The sequence below is a fragment of the Caloenas nicobarica genome, chromosome 4 (assembly GCF_036013445.1).
Source record: "Caloenas nicobarica isolate bCalNic1 chromosome 4, bCalNic1.hap1, whole genome shotgun sequence".
Classification (NCBI taxonomy): Eukaryota; Metazoa; Chordata; class Aves; order Columbiformes; family Columbidae; genus Caloenas; species Caloenas nicobarica.
This window is the reverse complement of record NC_088248.1, coordinates 57,745,241-57,764,011: the sequence shown is the minus strand read 5'-3', so window position 1 is coordinate 57,764,011 and position 18,771 is coordinate 57,745,241. Positions and strand designations below refer to the sequence as shown.

Below are 18,771 nucleotides of genomic sequence, written 5' to 3'. Positions count from 1 at the left end.
CTGAATGCTTACCATTCAGCTAGAGAGGCAGAGCATGTTCCTGATCTCTCCCATATCAATAAGAGAATACTTGCATGACATTGCTTGGGAGGGAGTGGGGTTGTGTATAAAACATTCAAGTTTGAACACAGCCATGATGACCTGAGCTATTGGTTGCATTACATAAAAAATATTTTTTTTAAAAAAATGATATTAAGTTTTGTATTCTGGATAAAATTCTTTACCTAGATCAAGCTAAGCCAGCACATGTTTTGTCAGTGCAACTTTCATTTTAGTAACTTGCAAAGCAGAATATTTTCATGACAGCATTTAAATTTGTTTCAAATCTAGGATGATAAAATAAAAATCTTACAGAGGATCAGTACTGAAGGTCATGGCAGATGGCCTACTAAAGAAATGCAACAATGCAAACTGTCAGAAACTTTGTTATCCCTGAAATATGCTGATACAACTTTATGAAAATAAGAAGTTCTTTTAAAAATTGGTGTGCTTAGCAGAGCTCAGAAAATATGTACTTTCAGAACAAGTTAAATATTTCTAATGGTGAGTCAGTATGACTTTTCACAGACAAATAAGCAAGTTGGAAATGTCTTCTTTTGTTTGAAATGCTTTTCTTCGTGTTTTAACATTTCCACACAAGTTATTTTCTGCATATGGCAAAAAAATGTATAGTTCTTTTTACTTCTACTTGCAACATTATTTATTTCTCAATATTTACATAAAGGGAAATTCAAAGTATATCTTTTAGTTAGGTATTAGAAAATGATACCTTTTCACAATCAAATTCCATTTGGTCAATAAAAGACTATTTTCCGTTTTAACTTCAGATTGCACAGTTACTACTAGTGTGAAATTCGTTTGGGAAGTTATTGTGAAAGGCTGTGATTTCAAGTAAGGCTCTCTACCTAGAAAAGGCTTGTGTATGTGTCTGTTTACAAGCTGTGTGGTGGTAAGATATTCTGTATTTCAGAATGTATGAGGTAGATTTCTTCTGACATTCTTAGACTTTAAATTGTTTCAATTCTTTTAGAATTGCTTCCTGCAGAGAAGAACCTCATAATTAAAAACAGAGAGTAGGATAGAACTGCAGTGCAAATGCTTTGATGTGTTGGATACCTGATAGATTTTCTTAAGATGACCTAGAGTTATTGATAATACTTTTCTTTCTAAGCCAGATTTGCAGAACTACCTGAAATTAGCTTGTTTTGCATTTCATTTGATGAACAACAGAATGTTAAGCATGAAGGAGGTAAATATCCTATTTGGAGTAAGTTAGGTTTACTGGCTGGCATGGCTATTCAAAACACTACATAAATTTCATTATAATTCCTTATCACCCGTTTGAGTAAAAGTCTTTTTCCTTTAAACTTCAATGATGTATTTTTCTTTCTTTCTTTTTTTTTTTCCGATAGGTAGGGAAACTGCATTGCATGAGTCCCTCTTCCATGTTCTTTCTAAACTTCTTTTGCTGTCCTTTTAAAAAAGAAAAACAACAAATAAAATCTGTGAAACCAAAAACACCTGACAATGTCCTAGTAGGACTAGTAGGACAGAAGGAAGTTCAAAGTAGAACAGTATGCGTAGTCCACAGTTACAATTTTTGTTTTTATACTATTTTCATAGAAGACAGAGAAAATTGGCAAAAACTAGTCTTCATTACTTAACAGAAGTTTTCCATAAACTTTAGGTTTGTTCTTTTTCCCCCTGTAGTCTCATATGGTACAATGCCCTTCTATAGCTTGTCAGTCGTGTTCCACTGGCGAGTAGGCATATATAACTTGCAATTTGTATTATTAATATGGTGAAACATAATATTTGTAAACCAGGAATGATATACCATAGTAGGCATTTCTCTTTTTTTACAACTTTGTTTTTCCTACAAATTATGTATGGACTTATTTGTAATATTACTCCCTGATTAAGGATTAGGTCAAGTTTCTATTACAGACATCCCTTTGAACCTTGTATTAACATCAACAGTTAAATCACTTCACTTTCAAAACAAAAGTTTTGTGAATAAGGACAGAATTTATTTTGTTTCATCAGACTAAGTTTCTGGGTTAATGAACTTTTAGGGTTATAACCCCTAGGTAAATCAAAATAGGTGTGGTTCTATAGGTGGTAGCTTCAGCTTCATTTTTTATGCTCTCTATAAATTAGTACTTGTTAATTTCCTAATGTTCCTTTGCTTTTTTTTTTTTTTTGATGGACTGTTTGGTTCAGTCTTGCAGTGTAACACTCCAAAAAAGGCCAAAAGCATCCTATTCTCCAAAGCCTGACTTTATTAGACTACCAAGTATTAAGATGAAGAATATTTTTTTTTTTAATAGTGAAAACAAAGAATTTCTGAGCAATACAGAATAAGAAGGTCTGAAAATGCATCTTACCACTCCTTTTTAACATCCTTTCCTTCCAGACTATTTATTCAAACAACCTTCAGTGGCTTCCTATATGGAAACTCTAGAGGCTCCTTGAAGTCATTTTCCATCACCTATTAATGTAGAGTTCTGGAGCCAGGGGCACAGGTCCTGCTCTGAACTACAGAAACTTCTCTCAGCTAAGTAGGTTTAGTTGCTCTTAAGAAAAGAGCAACGTTCTTTTCCTACAAAGTTCTACTTGACCTAAAACTCATCAGTCAGAAAAATGCACACAATACAGCTGAGCAGCTTTGCTGAGCAACTTTATACTTGTGAGCTGAAAAATACATTATATGGTATTTATATGACAGACTAGAAAGAAAAAAAAATCTTTAAATTGTACTATCTGTCTACCATGGTGTTTTATTATCTCTGTCCTTCTAATATTAATAGTAGAGATGCAGTCAAATATAGTGAAAAATTTTGGTACTATCTTTAATGTATGTGTTTGAGGAAGAACTGTTTTATTTTTGGACACAGAAATTATCTATAGTTTGCTCATGCTATTGGTTTCAATTTCTTAGCAAAAAGTTAAGGTTACATAAATCTTCATCTGCTTTTTAATGGTTAACATGTAAAACACAGAAATCTCAAGAGACCCGATCTTTCTATTCAACTGAAATTGTTGGTTCCTATCCTTGGAACAGATATGGATCGCGCTTTACCTTAATTTCAGATTTTTGGCATGCCACTAGCTTTAGTTGATTACTTTGAATTTGCACTTCTCATTGATGACAGAAGTATCAGATTCAAAGGATGTCAAAGCAGTATGAGGCCAGTCTCTGACTATGCAAAATAATTGTGCTTTTTAGAAATTGAAATGAAGTTGGATTGACTGGATTTCTCAATGCCACGTGCTAATGATGTAGTGCATCTTGTGAAATTTATGCCTGCTTGTATACTACCTTTCCCGGAAAGACAGATTAGGAAAAACTGAACCAGTGAGAAATTCTCCCAGCTATTTATAATTAGAGCAATTGCTCACTCCTCTGGCAAGTTTGTGTAGCTGAGGTCTTAAGAAGAATTTAAAAATTCCTAACAGAAATACGATATACAGATTATTGTAGAAAACTGTATAAGTTTTCTTGTGCAGAATAAGAGATGCCTGCAACTAGATGAATTTTCATAGGCTGAAGTATAATAAATGAGAGAATCTAATCACAGAGAAGTTAAATGATACTTGCTTTTTGTGACATTAGCAAGATTTTATTCCTGATCTGTTCATTCTATCATTTTCCATCAGTTTTTCCCCTTGAAATTTTAATCTAAAGTGTTTCTGTAAATCTTAATTCAGAATAAAACCTCCCTATGAATAAAATTTTTGCAAGTTAACAAGAATCATTCTCTTATAGCATGGTGAGGTTTGTAAGTATTGAAACAGGTTGCTATTTTGTTATTCTAGAAGAAGATATAATTATTTTCAAATAATTTAAACTAGAGGCAAGATATTTCTCTACTGAGTTTTGAACAGATGGTGGTGTAAAAACATTAAGTCCATAGAATCGCTTAGTGACAGACAAAAATCTTATAATCTCTTGGAATTTAATTGATACAGCATCTCTCCTGTGACTTTTAAACTTGTGGGTTTAGTACACGCTATCAGTCATAAAAGCAAAAAACTTGTTTCCTTAATCTTTCTTTGGATGCAGTATCCAGTATTTTATATGGAAGAAATAAGATATACACAGATACTCTAGTAAATTACTTCGATACAGAGTTACACATTTACTTACAGATTTAGTTTTGAAACAGATAGAAGAGCAGGGCAAATCTTTATTATCCTTTGACAATTATTTGGACGGTACTTGCACTCTGCTAGTGTTATCTATAGAGAGATAAGGATGCGTGTGTTTGAGACAATAAATCCATTTAGGGGGGGAAACATTCATATTAAGTATTGAAACATGTCAAAGATGAGATAACAGATTTTATCTGGGAATGACAGACATGAGAAATAAAGGTGTAGAAAAAACAAGTAAAATTCAACCTATTAAGTCTGAACTCTTAAAGGAAAACGAGACCTGTCTCTCACAGACATTTCTTGAACCATGAAAATTGTTTAAAGGGCATCCTAATTTATCCAGTTCACAAAGCTATCTGTGATGGCAGAAAAAATTTTTTTTCCTGAATTGGATGCCTTATTCTCTTCCTCCCAGTTGCTGTTCAGTGCCTTTTTGTCTATTTATATTCATTATTGTTGCTGTAAGAACACTGCTGGTTTTTATTATTTCATTGGCATGAAAATCCCTGATTCAGTTTTGCTGTCAGTTTGACCTCTTTCTATACCTCCTCTACTTTCAGTGACTAAAAGCATCAGTAAATAGAAACAGAGAAACTCCATAAAATACTTCTGCTGAAGGACAAAATAAGTTTAACAACACTTAAGACCTATGCAATTACAGTTCGTGTCTATGGTAGGGGAAAGCATGCACTGAGAGTTTGTTCAACTGTTTATTGCACTGATGAGTTTTCACATACCTGGTGGGAAAGGTATTTGAGAGTACACATAAATAGTCTAATAAAAAATAAGATTCTCAAAGTATCTTCACACAAAGAGCAGAATAAAATCAATGTTAATTGTAATGCTGATAACATTTTTCTTGAGAACACATTCTTCCATTTGTTTTCTATCTATATCACTCAAAAGTAAACAGATAATTTTAAACTTTATCTAGCCAGCCACTCGTCTCTAATTTAAAATAGAATATATCTATATATGTCCGTGCTTTAGTAGTCCACTTAACTTAATTAACTTGAAGTGTAAGTTTCATAAATTTATCACTGGTGTCCACCACTGTGGGCTGAGTTTATCCATTATGCTTAGTTTAGGCCTAATTTAATGGATCGCTATCAGAGGTGCTGTTTTTACAAAGGGGCATGAAACATGCTCATCAGCTCTCTCTGCTGCTCACTCCTGCTAATGGACCATGAAATAGTCAAGTGTGACGCCCAGTTTCTGGTAGTACTTCATTCAGCTGTGGTAGGACCTCTCTTTGAATAATTTTCCTGGAATACTTGCATCCTCTGACAACTATGATTGCTCAGGTGACTGATATTTGGGCACACATTTTTTTCTTCGAGTTGCAGTTTCAAAGCTGACCCATGTAGAAACCACTTGTACCATCCGATAGTGAATCTATTATATGAAGAAACTAGTTATACTCCAGTGCACAATGCTTTACGTTCACAAGAACTACCACTGGACTGGGTTTATGCTATCCTGGCAGATATAATTAAGGTTTTTCCTACCTATTGTCAATAATTTAGTCAGTCATTGCTAGTGGAGCAAGCTAAATGTTGTCCAGTTTAAAATCTTTTGTCAGTTTTACTGGAGTCTGAACGAAAGCATAAACTAATAATGTAAGAGACTTCTTGCTATTCAAATTAGTGAAACAAGCTGGAGATTATCTGATTCATTCTTGAAAAAGTAGATGTTGGCTATGAAACAGTAGTCCAAAGTGTAAGTACTGCTCTTAAGAAATCTGGAAATGTCACAAACTGAGGAATAATGGAATATTTTCTGAGATAAAATTTTATGAGTATACACTTGGGCAACCAAGCTAAGCAAAAGCATTTGCAGCACAATTTTAATATTGTGCTGCAAAACAGAAGAGCAGACAAATTGTAATATAAATAATTCTTAAACCAAGAGAATGGATTTGTTAAAGAGTACTTCCACTGGAGTAACTTCTGACAAAAATTATTCCATTTTTACTTTGGGGCTAGGAAATATTTCACATATTTTGCAGCAGTATTTCAAGAAACCTGTAGAGGGATACGCCCAACTGTCCACTCAAATAAGTGGCTTGGAAAGTATGAAGAAAATGTTACCTTATAGCTGGTGAAGCAACTAAAATCCCAGTATCTTCATCTCAGGGATGAGAGATGGTCCTGACTAATATGCTTAGACAAGTCCAATCTTGCCTTTAACTTTCATCAAGATACATTTCTATTTGTAAGGTAAGAATTCTACTTCCTTATCTCCTCTAAGTGTTGAGTGGATGAAACGCTGTAGGATCCTTAGGGTCAAGGGCAGGAGTCAAAAAACTGATACACACTACAGGCTCCATTAGATTCCTCCTCCCACAAGAAGGATTGGGACTACTATTTCTAACAGGCTTAGACTTTGCGTGTAAAACTTGATTTTTTTGACTTCTATGTTTTCTTTCATTAAAACTTTTTCTGTACTAGTCATTATTATAAAAAATTATCATTACACTTTTCCATTCTATAGTGAGATAAACAGTGATAATCTGACCTCTTTAGTACAACATCCTTATGATTCATGTGCATGATTACAGTCTATCTACTGTACATGCACAAAGGGAATTAGTGCTGTGCTTAATGCTTAATTACTAATGGACTGTAACCCAGATGAATCTGTCATAAGTATGTAAGCATTCTGAGCTCATGTTTGTAATTAATTCTCTAGCTGTAATCTGCACACGCAGCTGAAAAATCAATAAAAAAAATTAATGAAAAAAAATCCCTTTAAGCAGGACATAAATCACACTGAGAGATTAATTTTCTCTCTGTATTTGTCTCTCCATTTTTTGAGGTGTGAAGATTTACCCACATATATACTACGAAAACAACAGTAACAACAACAAAATTGAGGGTTCCAGATTAGCTGACCAGGTTCATGCCACTGACATGGAATAAAAGACAAGAGCCTGTAACTAGTTAATCAGTAAATCAATTCATTTCCCTGTGACAGGTGGAAGTATTATCATTTACTCCTAAGTTCTATGATTTTATATTTCTGTTATGCTTCATAGTTAATGAAGCATATCTTTTATAAGATAACACATTTCTTCTGGAGTATATTTATATAAACAGGAAAATTGTGCATTAATACAACGATCTTAAAATGTTTTTTATTTCTATTTTTAGCATGCATTATGTAGATCTTCTGATAAAGGATCGAAAATGCATTCTTTGTACTCTTCTGTTCACTGAATTGAATTAAATTTGGTTCTGTATTCCAGATCTTGCTAGTACGATTAAGTAAGTAAAATTAAAAATGTGTATGTGTGTTGTGAGAGAAGCATGTTGTGTGGGATAAGGTTCCCTTTATGTGACATAAAAGGTTAAATGAATCCTTCACATGACTGCTGTTTTTCTTCTGACAACACAACTTCTTGACAGCTGCTGAAAAGACAAGTAGTCAAAAGTTATTTGTTTCTGCTTCGTGCTGAGCTCTGCAGTATTTAGATGATCCTTTCCTTGCAGAGCATGGAGAAATTTATTCTTCCTCTGATTTGAAAATAGCATAATATAAATTAATAGAGCTTTAGCACATTTTATAGTTAAGGTTCAAGTTTAACATTTGAGGGTCTGTGACTTCTAAAAAAATAAACATTACATGGGTCACAGAAAAACTCTTGAGAAAATGAGTAATTCCCTTTTTATGAAAGCATTACTGCTATTTAATATATGTGATTATATAATATTTTATTCTGCATATGCAGCAATGTATTGCTGCACAAAGAACTGTATGAAGCATCTCATTTTCAGGAATACAGTGCTGCTATCACGATCATCAGTTCAAATTAGTATCTAATGTGACAGAAGAATTTTGTAAAAAAAAATAACTCACTGAAAGATATTCAAGAAATAAGTCAGTATTGTCCCTTTAAGCCAGTTCTTAAACACAGAAACACTCAACCAGAACTTTATTTTAGTTTGAGCTCTTGTCCATAGTCACAAGGGGTTCACTTTTGCTGTTTGTTTTCTTTTCCCCCTGTCCACGCCCTTCCATTACTTATAGTAAACAATTAAGCAGCCATGTGTGTAGGGGGAGTTGTGTCATTTTAATCAGTCATCCTTTGAACCAAAATGTTACTCATATCTACTGCATTTTTATATCACTTCAACAAATATCAGTCTTGCAAAACAGCTTGCAACTCCGTCTAGTCACTGATTTCTTTCTATATACTCAACTTGCATTACAGATTCTGTATATCCTCTGAGATACTTGTGAGATACCCCTGAGATGTAATGACATCGAACATCTTTTGGGATCGTGCTTTTAGTTTCTAAATGGAAGCAATGCATTCATCAATATCCCCTAGAAAATGTTACTTGGAGTATCTCCAAAAAGAAGTTCCCTTTTGAATGAGATGTGCATAAATTGGGGGAGGTGAGAAAATCATATAACCTTGTTTTTCTCTTCTGTTGCAAGAGCACTAGTTTTCCCACCTGGTGTCCATTCCTGATAAAGAAAATACATTATTAAATCCTTATCACCAAGAAATAAAATAAAGGGGAGGCACAATATGCAGCTGAGATGAGCTAATAATGGCTGCTAGCTACTCTGTTCCCATAAAGCTCCTGCAGTTCCATCGCTTTCACATAAGCATCAAGGAAATTATGTCAACTTTTTAGCCCTGATTCAGACTTTTCTTAAGTCATCTTTTGGAGAGCTGACATTCTAATTGCTCCACAAATTGTTCCAGCTCAGAGTTTGTTAAGCACTGACACGTTTTACTGAAAAAAATAAAGGTATGTAATTTGACACAGTGACAGATTACTACTTTAGAATCAGATTGGCAGAACAATTAGACAGCTTAAATGTTTCCTACATCTTAAAGTCTACGCTACTTCAGGAAGCCATAATAAGTCCTACTTTTCTGAAGGATATGTTGCCATTTCAGTGATAGAAGTAAATCAGGCTATGGAAGGATTTAACGGGATTACAAGGAGTCTGGTAGCAATTACATTTAAATCTAGAAAATTAAAATCTAGGGAATTTAAGTTCAGCATGGCGTATTTAGTACAGTACTCTCCCCTGGTGTCACATAAGCTCATACTTCTTAGTCCTCATTATATAGATGCAATTGGTCTTGTGAATAAAAACAAAATAATAAAATCTGAACTACAGGATAAATACAACTTAATCAAGAGAAAACTATATGTTTCTGATGTGTTTCCTTTTCTATTATAATGTAATCAGGGTTTTAAATTAGTGTTTTTCTAGTATTAAGACTGTTTGATTTCATTTACACATAATATTTTATGCAACCTATATTATGGTTCTTCACTGACAACCGAGAGATTAATAAGATTTGGGCCTGGAAGTGTGCAACTGGTTTTGTAGTGTTAAAAAAAAAAAAAAAAAAAAAGCGCCAGAGGTCTGTTTTTCATCTAAACACTCTGTAAGTCAATTATGAAAAAATGATGAACCCTTGAAGATCAAAGCTGCAATACTACTGGTACAATCATTGATTTAGGTAAGAAAATTTTTAGTGGCGTTATTCTATATTTAGAGCAAGATGTAAAGAATATTCTACCTTAACCTGCTGGAAGGAATTGTGATAGAAATAACTGTGGAGTCTAAGCAAGGATTTTTATGACTTGGGTAATATTTCTTTGGTTACATGTCTGAGTCGTGTTATATAGCTATGTGTTCTGATGTAGTCTGTTTAATTAAACAAGGGAAATACCTGCATTCTGTAACTTATTTAACTCTGTTGCTCTCTAAAACAGAGGCAGCTATTATATAAGGGTAAACGAAACAAAAATTTTATATGAGGTAAACGGTGTTGAAATTTTCTGGTTTACAGTCTGTCTTAGACCAGTTTCAGGTTTAATGGACTTCAGAGGCATGATATTTGTTTTGCACCTCTACAGGTAGAAGGAGAATTCAATCCTTAACTTTTTGATGAAACTGTAAAGTGGAATGGGTGTGTAGGGACCCAGGAAAGAAGATTTTATGAATGATAGGTTACTGTGTTAGACCTTGAGAGTGGGGTTTTTTTAGCATTATGATCGTTTTGTTTCTGTATTCCTTTGATTAACACTTGTCTCAAATGGTCCGACCATTTTGGTTTTTTGTTTGTAATTCTATTAACATAAAATTTTAAGGAGGATGGACTTTTAACTGAACCTAAGCCCAACTTCTAAGGTTGATTTGTTACTGAATAAGTCAAGAATCCTAACACAGAAACAGTTAAAGATTGCATTTAGGCCAAAGTACATAAATTTTAGTAATCATATTAACAGAATTGCAGAGCTGAAGAGAACCTTTAGAGGTCATTCAGTGAATCTTTCCTTTTCCAAGGAAGTATTAGCCACATTTGTGTTAGCCGTGGGAGAAGTTTTGCTAGACACTTGTATATCTCACCCATTGGTGGAGACTCTATAACCTTCCATCAATATATTTATCCTCAAAGCTTTTTTCTAATTTCTAACCTGATTTGTCATTGTTGCAATCAAGTCACTACTTTTGGTTCTTTCCACTATGGGCATGCCAAACAGATTGTTTCCACTCTTGCTTTACTACAGCCTCTTAGGTACATTAAAAGTGCTGTTTTCTCCTTTCTGCCTTCTCTTCTGGCTAACTCACTTTCATTCATCCAGCATGAAGTTTTTTTGAATGTTAAAGCATCGGTCACCTGCTTCTATTTTTTTATGATGGTGCTTAATTGTTTGTTTTATTAGTTTTAGTGGTAGAGGACTATATAGAATCTCATGTTTGCTTTGAAAATTCCACTCTGATCTCTCTTGAAACTAGCTAAGTACTTGGACTTTTGACACGCTACAGCAGGAAGTGTTTAAGGAATACTTTTATTTTACCATTTTTCAAGTAACATATTGAAGATTATCACTTTCATTCTATGTTCCTTTTTCTTTGCATAATGAAAGATAAAAAGGTTCAGTATTCATTATTTTATATCCTTCTGTCATACCTCCTCTCACAGTATTAATCATTCAATCAATGTACATGTAAGCCTTTCTGTATTCTGAAGCATTTTCTTAAGCACTGAAAAGAATTTCAGAACTGAGCATGATATACATGAAATTATTCTAGTCCAAAAGCAATTAATATATTCATTACTTTAGTGCAGTTGGCGTGTCTCAAACAGTGGATTTGTGTCTGACTTTATTCAGTAGGACTGTTTTAGAGATGGCATGCACTATCTCTGCAGTACACGATAATGCCACATTCAGAATGACAGCAGTCCAAGCCTTGGGGCACTAAATGCTTCTTGAGATATGTTCAATTGCTGTTTAACTGTATTTAGCCTAAGGTGCAGAGAAAGAAGTTGCTGATGCCTTCAAACATGTTTAAGTATTTTAATAGTATCTTGGCATGTCAGAACATGCCACAGCACTAACTGGGGTACAGTTCCTTTATTACTGCAATCAGGAGGCAGGAATTTCAAAGACAATACTGCTGTAGCTGTGTATTGCTATAGTTTAGCTTTTTTCCCCTCCTTAAACAGTGATCTTCTACAAGATGTACCCTCTCAGCTGTTTTTCACATTATTGTTTTCTGATCAGGTAGTCAATACTTGTTACGCTTTAAAAGCTCTATTGTGTCTCCGAACATGCAGTCATAAAACAGACAACCATTTAATATAAAAACTATGTAAATGGACACCTGTTTAGTTATATAGTCTTACTGGTGGTTCAGTTGAATTTTGGAAGGTCTTCTGCTATATTTGTGTACAGAATGCAGGAAAAGGTGGGATAAAAAGTGGCTCATCGAAACTATAGTCTCTGTCATTACTGTGCAACAATTACTGTTCCTTTTTCTTTCATCACACTAGTCTGGAAGTACTGCACGAGATTCTTTACAGATGCTCAGTAAGTGGAACCATGCAGAGATGTTATAAGTCCCTCAATGGGGAAAGGCAGCAAAATCTGCATGTAGTTATTGATTTGTCATGGATACAATTTAGAACTCATCTGCCAATGACAATTCAGATCCTGTGGACCAGGCTGTACAGTTTACAGAAGTGCTGTTGCACTGGTGTAGTACTGTATAGCTACTGTGGTTGTGTACTCCTCCAAGTCTACAGCTAGGAATGCTTTCTGAGCACAGAGTTCTTTTTGGGAATGTTCATGCTATTCTGTCTAGATAGGGTGTCAGTATTGCTCTGGAGGGTTTGCCATCTCCAGGGACAACAAGTGGAACAGAGCTCTTGACTACTTAAGTACATCTAAACTCTGTCGTTACCATAGGCTTTTTGTGTGCTTTATAAAAGATGAGGAAATGAAAAGCTCCTTGCATCTTTCTCCAAAAGAGTGTATGTGGTAGGACCATGTCATGACTAATTGATAATGCTAGGTTTGTATAAAATATATTGTACAAGAATGGTTGTTAAAAAATGTACGGAGTGGGACCAGAGTGAGTATGAATCCTTTATTATATTTCTGCAATGGATGTGTACAAAAACCACATAGCTTGTAACATGTACTTATTGACTACTGTGTTCATAATACTTTCTCTGTACTTTGTGGAATATATTGGCCTTCTTTAGTAAGGAATGGGAAGAGAGAAAATAATGGAAAATTTTAGTTGTTCATTTTTTTAGCTTTAAACTGAGTATAGAACATGATATTTTCCTATCTCCACACTGCCTTGGTAGGTGCCTTCCTTTTCTGACAACAAGCAATTCTTCTAGCCCTAAAGCAACAGTCAGCTACAATCAACAGAAACATGACCATGCATATAAGTAATTCCATTCATTTGCATGATTTTGTGCAAAGTTTTATGGGAAACATAAGATACCAGTGTCTCAGAAATTAGCAATAAATGTTTAAAGATTTGTTGGATTAATGAGAACTATAATGAAAAAAAAAAACCCTTTTATCAGCTAATTCTGGAAATGGTGGTGGAAGCTTGTATTTGATACAATGAGAAAGCAAATTGTGAGCCCCTGTAAATTAGTGTTCTGCAATTTTTTTTCAGTTGAAGTCTGAGCAGTTGCAAGTGAAATCTGCTTTATAAATATTCACTTTTGAAATCTCCATTTATATGTATATCCAAGAACTTGCCTAAATATCTGCATTTTAGGGACTGATTTTACAATGGCTTTATAAATAGTCAAGCATTACTTGGTTCTGTTGTAGAGACACCATAAGAGAATATGTTTGAAAATAACTTAAATAATGTCTTCCATTGTAACTCTTAAGACAATTTTATGCAAATAAAATCTTAAATTTGCATAATCTCTTTAAAAACAGTTAAAACCTAACACCACATCTACAAATTTCTGTATATGATAAAATATGTTTATTAATATCTGGCATTTTAAGCACTTTTTTGAGTCAGTTTCCAGATATGTAACTGTGGCAGAAATCTGTTGTAGTGTTCTTTGATGATTTGTCAACTGTGCTGACAAACTCTTTGCTGTGTCATGTTCCATTAAGCTTGTCAGCTAGCAGCGAGGTCGCTACTAAAGTGTTCATCTTTTAAACTAAGGAGTACTTAAAAACACATGTAACTTAGAAATAGGTATGTTTGGATGTAAATTATGCTGGAAGACAAGAGTAACTTTTTTTTTTTTTCCCCCCCAAATTCAGAGATTGTTCACAACTACACGGGTTCCATAATGTAAAAAGAAGAGCATAAAGTCACTACTCTGCAAAAGAGGGTCTCTGGGTTCAGGCAATTAGCAAAAATACATTTAATTACTTTGTAGCTATGGCAGTCTGGCAGTTCATTTGGAATGAAGATTAAATCTCTGTTATCTACTGCAGTGTGTAGAAAGTACCGAAGTTGTCCTTAACTGACTAGTTTAGGTACTAGTAATAGTTTATCCCTGACAGCACTGGGTGTTTTGCCCGTCTTCTGATAAAACATACACGCAAAAAGTTCCCTTGTTCCCTGCACTGCCTCCCCTCCCCAGCGAATGCTGAAACTATGTCCATCTTTTAAATAGAAGAGCAGTTAAATACAACAGATTTCAAAACACGTTAGATGAAATGTGTGCTCAAATGCTGTCCTGATTCAAGCTCTTAGAATTGATGCAAGGAAGCAATGGACTAGAAGTCTACATTAACTGTATGTGCCAAATACTAATTCAAGAGTGTTTTAGAGGGAAACATATCAGACCAGATCTGACAGCATGAGGGAGGCGAGGCTGCTGCTGCATGTCCCCAGGTCCAATGAGTGGCAAAGATGCAGATATATTCCCAGTAGGCTTACACACAGAGCACGCATATACACCAAACATATACACAGTTTGCCACACAGATCACAGACGCTCAGAGCGCTCACACAAACAGAGGCAGCACCAGGGACCTCATTCTGCTTTTCTCTCTGCGGGATAGGATGGAAATCCACTAGTGAGACTGGACGTGCATATAGGTATACATGCACACATAATAGAGAGCCCATATGCAGGAAAGAGTTAGAAAGGACTTTAAGAAGAAGACAAGACAGATGGTGCTGATCAGGCACAGGGCACAACCAGACAAGCTTATTAGCCAGCAGACTGTTTACATGTGACTGGCTCTTTTCCCACTTTTGTTCCTCCCCAAATCACCTAAACCACTCCCTTGCCCTCCCTTTGGTTCCTCCCCTAAACATTGCACAGTAAGCCCTGTGCTATCCCAAACTGCTTTTCCCTCATATACCATATACATACCTAGGCAGCAATCCCCCTGTTAGACAGAAAGGTGATGTGGAGAGCAGCTACCAATGACTCATGGTGATGTGTTTCACGCCTGGACATTGGGGCTAATGGCTCTGCTAGGATAGCCCTGAAAAGGGCCCAGACAAGTTGGTTGTCCTTGATTTGTGTTCCTATCTGCCACTGTATACCCCTGTGCTCCTCTGGGCCTGCGCTGACAGACCTTAGACAGACTGATAGGCCTGGGAGGAGCCTGTCAGGGTATAACTTGGGCTAATATTAACCTGCTAGTGTCTCCCTGAGCGCTTTTGTGGGGTGAAGATGAGGTTTATCACATAACTCAACAGGGTACGTCATCCATATGCTGACTTAGAGGATGTTGCTTCACAAAACAGTACTATAAGGCAGAACTGTAGAGCAAGTCCTCATGGTTTATGGCAAGAAGTTCTAATATTTGCCCAGAAGTGAACATAGGATGCACTACAATGCAAAATGGTAAATTTTCAAGTGTGTGATTCAAGGACCACTAGCAAGGAAAAGATTTTTATCGACCCAAGTAATACTAGCTGAAGACTTATTTGCACTAAAAAGAAACCATCAGATATAACGAGACATTAATTATTTCTGTCTTGAAAACAAACAAAACAACAAAAAATCCTTTTTCAATAAACACATACTCCTGTGTTTTAAGTAAAGGTCAGACATATTGCCTTGTTAAGCATTTGCTAATATTCTACCAGAGTAATAATTGAAATACTAGTAGGAAGCATAATCTTTAACAGTCATTGCTTGGAAATAAGGTTCTGTTTGAAGAGTTTATTGAGATTTAGATGTGAAGAGGATTTGCCCTATTATAAAATTATGGGGAGGGATTTTCTGTTTAAAAATCAAAGCACATCAACTGTAGCTCAGCAGTTAATCATGCTTCTTACCTTAAAGGAGTGCCAGAATAATACTAGATTTAGCTGACAAATAAAGAATTTTCCTGTTACAGTCTCCATCTTCTGTCTACATCTCCAGAACACAGTCATCCGAAAACTGATAACTGTCCATAGTCTTTGCATTCTTCACTGAAAAAATGTGGGAATCATGACTGAGTCTGAGTGAAAAAAACCAAACCAAAACAAACCACACAAACAAATGCCAAACCCTGAAAAACAAAACAAAAACTAAGAAAACAAGCCTACCACCAAAACCAAACAAAAACCACCCCAAAACACACAACAGCAAAACAAAACAAACAAACACCAGGCAACTCAGAACTCCTCATTTCCCTCTTCCCAGCTTTATACATCTCAGCTACAGAGTTACTCAGTTGTCTAGACATCAGTGCTGTTTTTCTAGTTAAAATCAGAGACATATTGAAATATGAAATCTTATACAGTATTCAGAATACATACAGTAGATTATATAAAAATGTTGACAATGCATAATAATAAAAATATGCATATTCTTTACAATACTGCAACAGATTTCTAATTAAATGAATGTTTAAATGCATTTAAAAAAATCCAGACAGGTGGAACATAAATCTGACTTTCAAGAGCTTTTGCAACTTTATCAGGATTAAATCTGAAGTCTTTTTTATGAATTTCACAGTTGGAATTTTCACTGTTTGAGAAGGTCATCTAGCAGCCAAAAATCAAAGAAAAAAATAGACAAAATAGAAGTAACAAAATGAAGGCTGAATAGGCCTTTGAAAGATATTTTATAAGGCATGGGTTATTACTGGAAAAATTACCATTCACAGAAATTCGGGGAAATTAGAAAGTTGCCACAGCCCCTGTGAAGTACCTGACAGTGTGTCCATGTCGAAGCTCCTTGCTCTTTTTCAAGATAATAGAAATTTTAAAAGAGAAACCTGAAAGTTTCATCAAATATATCATATGAAAGTCATATCCAGTAAATTGGAAAAATTAATTTACCTGTTGATTTTTTTTCTTTCTGACAGACCTTAGACTGATAGGCCTGGGACAAGCCTGTCAGGGTATAACTTGGGCTAATATTAACCTGCTAGTGTTTAATTGTTTGAATATCATGTCGTTACTTTGTAGGTCACCCCATTTTTTTCTTGTAGACCATATCCTACAGTATAACTGAATAAACTCAAGGTTTTAAAACTTTACCCAGTGCTTAAAACAGTTGAGGTAGCTTTTTAATTTTAATATTTGTATTTTTATACTTGTGTTACAATTTACTTGTGTTTTTATCAGGTAAGAGTCACTCCTGCAGACCCCTGAACTTTGCTAGTTTTCAGTAAAAGCTGTTAGAAGTACAGTAGCTAAAATGCTTAGATATAGTGATCTGAAACAGGACACCTTCTAACACAACCAGTCACACAGAAAATGCTAACGCATCTATTCAGGCAGCACTCAGATTCTCCCTGTTCCTCCAAACACACACAGGCACGCAACACACAGAATAGCTTTATCTGTAAACATTAGATTACATTTGTAACGCAAAGCAGGTTTTTTGTATGCTCCTACTAATCATTTATTGTATGATTTATGTAACATATTGTGTACTAACAGTGAATACCCAGTCCTGAGACATACAAGCAGAGATTTACATGATGTGCAAATTGAGTCTCATTGTCAATAACAGAGCTGCTCACTTGCAGGGGGTTAAGCATATTCATAAGTATTTGCAGGGTCCAGGTTTCACATTCCTTTCATACAAATTCAAAGCCTTCTTTACAAAAAAATTCAAAGAAAGGTATTTTTAATAATTTCAAGAAAATTGGCAGTATGGAATTAAGTGCTTGGTTGACTCTTTTAAACATCAAAATTCATTCAGTACTTAACACCAAATGCTTTTGAGATTGATTTACAAGCACAGGAAGTGGCTTAATAGTCTTATTTTTCAGTTCTTGAGGTTGAGGATAAGTAATATACGCTTGTTGCCTATGGGCACACGCAATGTAGAAAAACTGTTACTGAGGAGCTTACTGCAACATTCTCACCAAGATCTTTAAAAATACCTTCTGTGAATTTAAGGGTTCTCAGTTTCACTGGAAGTCATTGCAATGTTATTCATTTGTAAAGACAATTCTATTTTACTTTCAGATTCAAGGCCTCTGCCAGATGTAGCCCTGACAGGGAAGTGTACCCGAGAATGTGATGAATATGGCCACTCGGACTCCTGCTGGATGCCAGTTCGCACTTCTCCTGAGAGAAAGCAGAAGAGCCAGCCAAAACTCTCCACTTTCATGCCTGTTGATGAACGGGGCAGTCAGGAAAAGCTGGCCAATGGAGAAGCCTCCCTCATGGGTGATCGCAACAGAAACCTCCTTAACAAAAAGTTGACCTCATCCTATGAGACCTTCAGCGCGGCTAGTTTCAGCAAAAACGAAGAAGGCAATCCAGAGGATATCCCCCTTACACAGACAGGGGAATACAAGCCATCTCCTGTCAATACTCTAACTAGAAGAGAAGTTTACCTGTAGGCTTAGAAACAGCAACAAAGTTCTTTCGTATTATAAGAAAGAAAAGGGGTAAAAGTCTTAAAATCAAAACAATTTTAACAAAAAAAGAGAAACAAAAAAGAGGGAGGCAACCAAAGAGACGAGATCTGCCTGCCACTTCTGCCTCCATAGCAGGCATTTAATTATACTGTCTGCCTGACTATACTGTATGATGTAGAAAACATTGTTACTTGCATGTCTAATTCCCCCTCACTGATTTTTATTTTCCTGAATCTATGGTTGCAAATTCCTCCCATAGTAACAAGCTTGATTAAAAAGAACACAACAAGCTGTTGTTTCCCTTCTGCAGAAGCATGAGTTAAGCCACTCATTTTGTTTGATTGTTGTCTGGCTTGTTGAGGATAACAGGTCAGAGAAAATGTATTCAAAACATATCATCTGAATATTGCTGATCCCCTCCCGGGACAATCCTTCAGAAACCATACGATATAGAGATAAATATAAAGAAATAAACATTAATAGGCACTTTGTGAAGATCACAGCTTTAATATTCTCAACTCTCATC

The 18,771-nt window shown here is 35.3% G+C and overlaps 1 protein-coding gene across 1 annotated transcript in view; it reads left to right on the top strand.

The window, feature by feature from the left end:
- Nucleotides 1–18,558, top strand: part of PCDH7 (protocadherin 7) — a 270,988-nt gene extending 252,430 nt beyond the window's left edge. Inside the window, exon 3 of the mRNA XM_065633874.1 lies at nt 17,848–18,558. Within this exon, the coding sequence (XP_065489946.1) occupies nt 17,848–18,227 (380 nt within the window). The 3' untranslated portion in view covers nt 18,228–18,558. The remainder of the gene's footprint in view (nt 1–17,847) is intronic.
- Nucleotides 18,559–18,771: the final 213 nt, after the last annotated feature.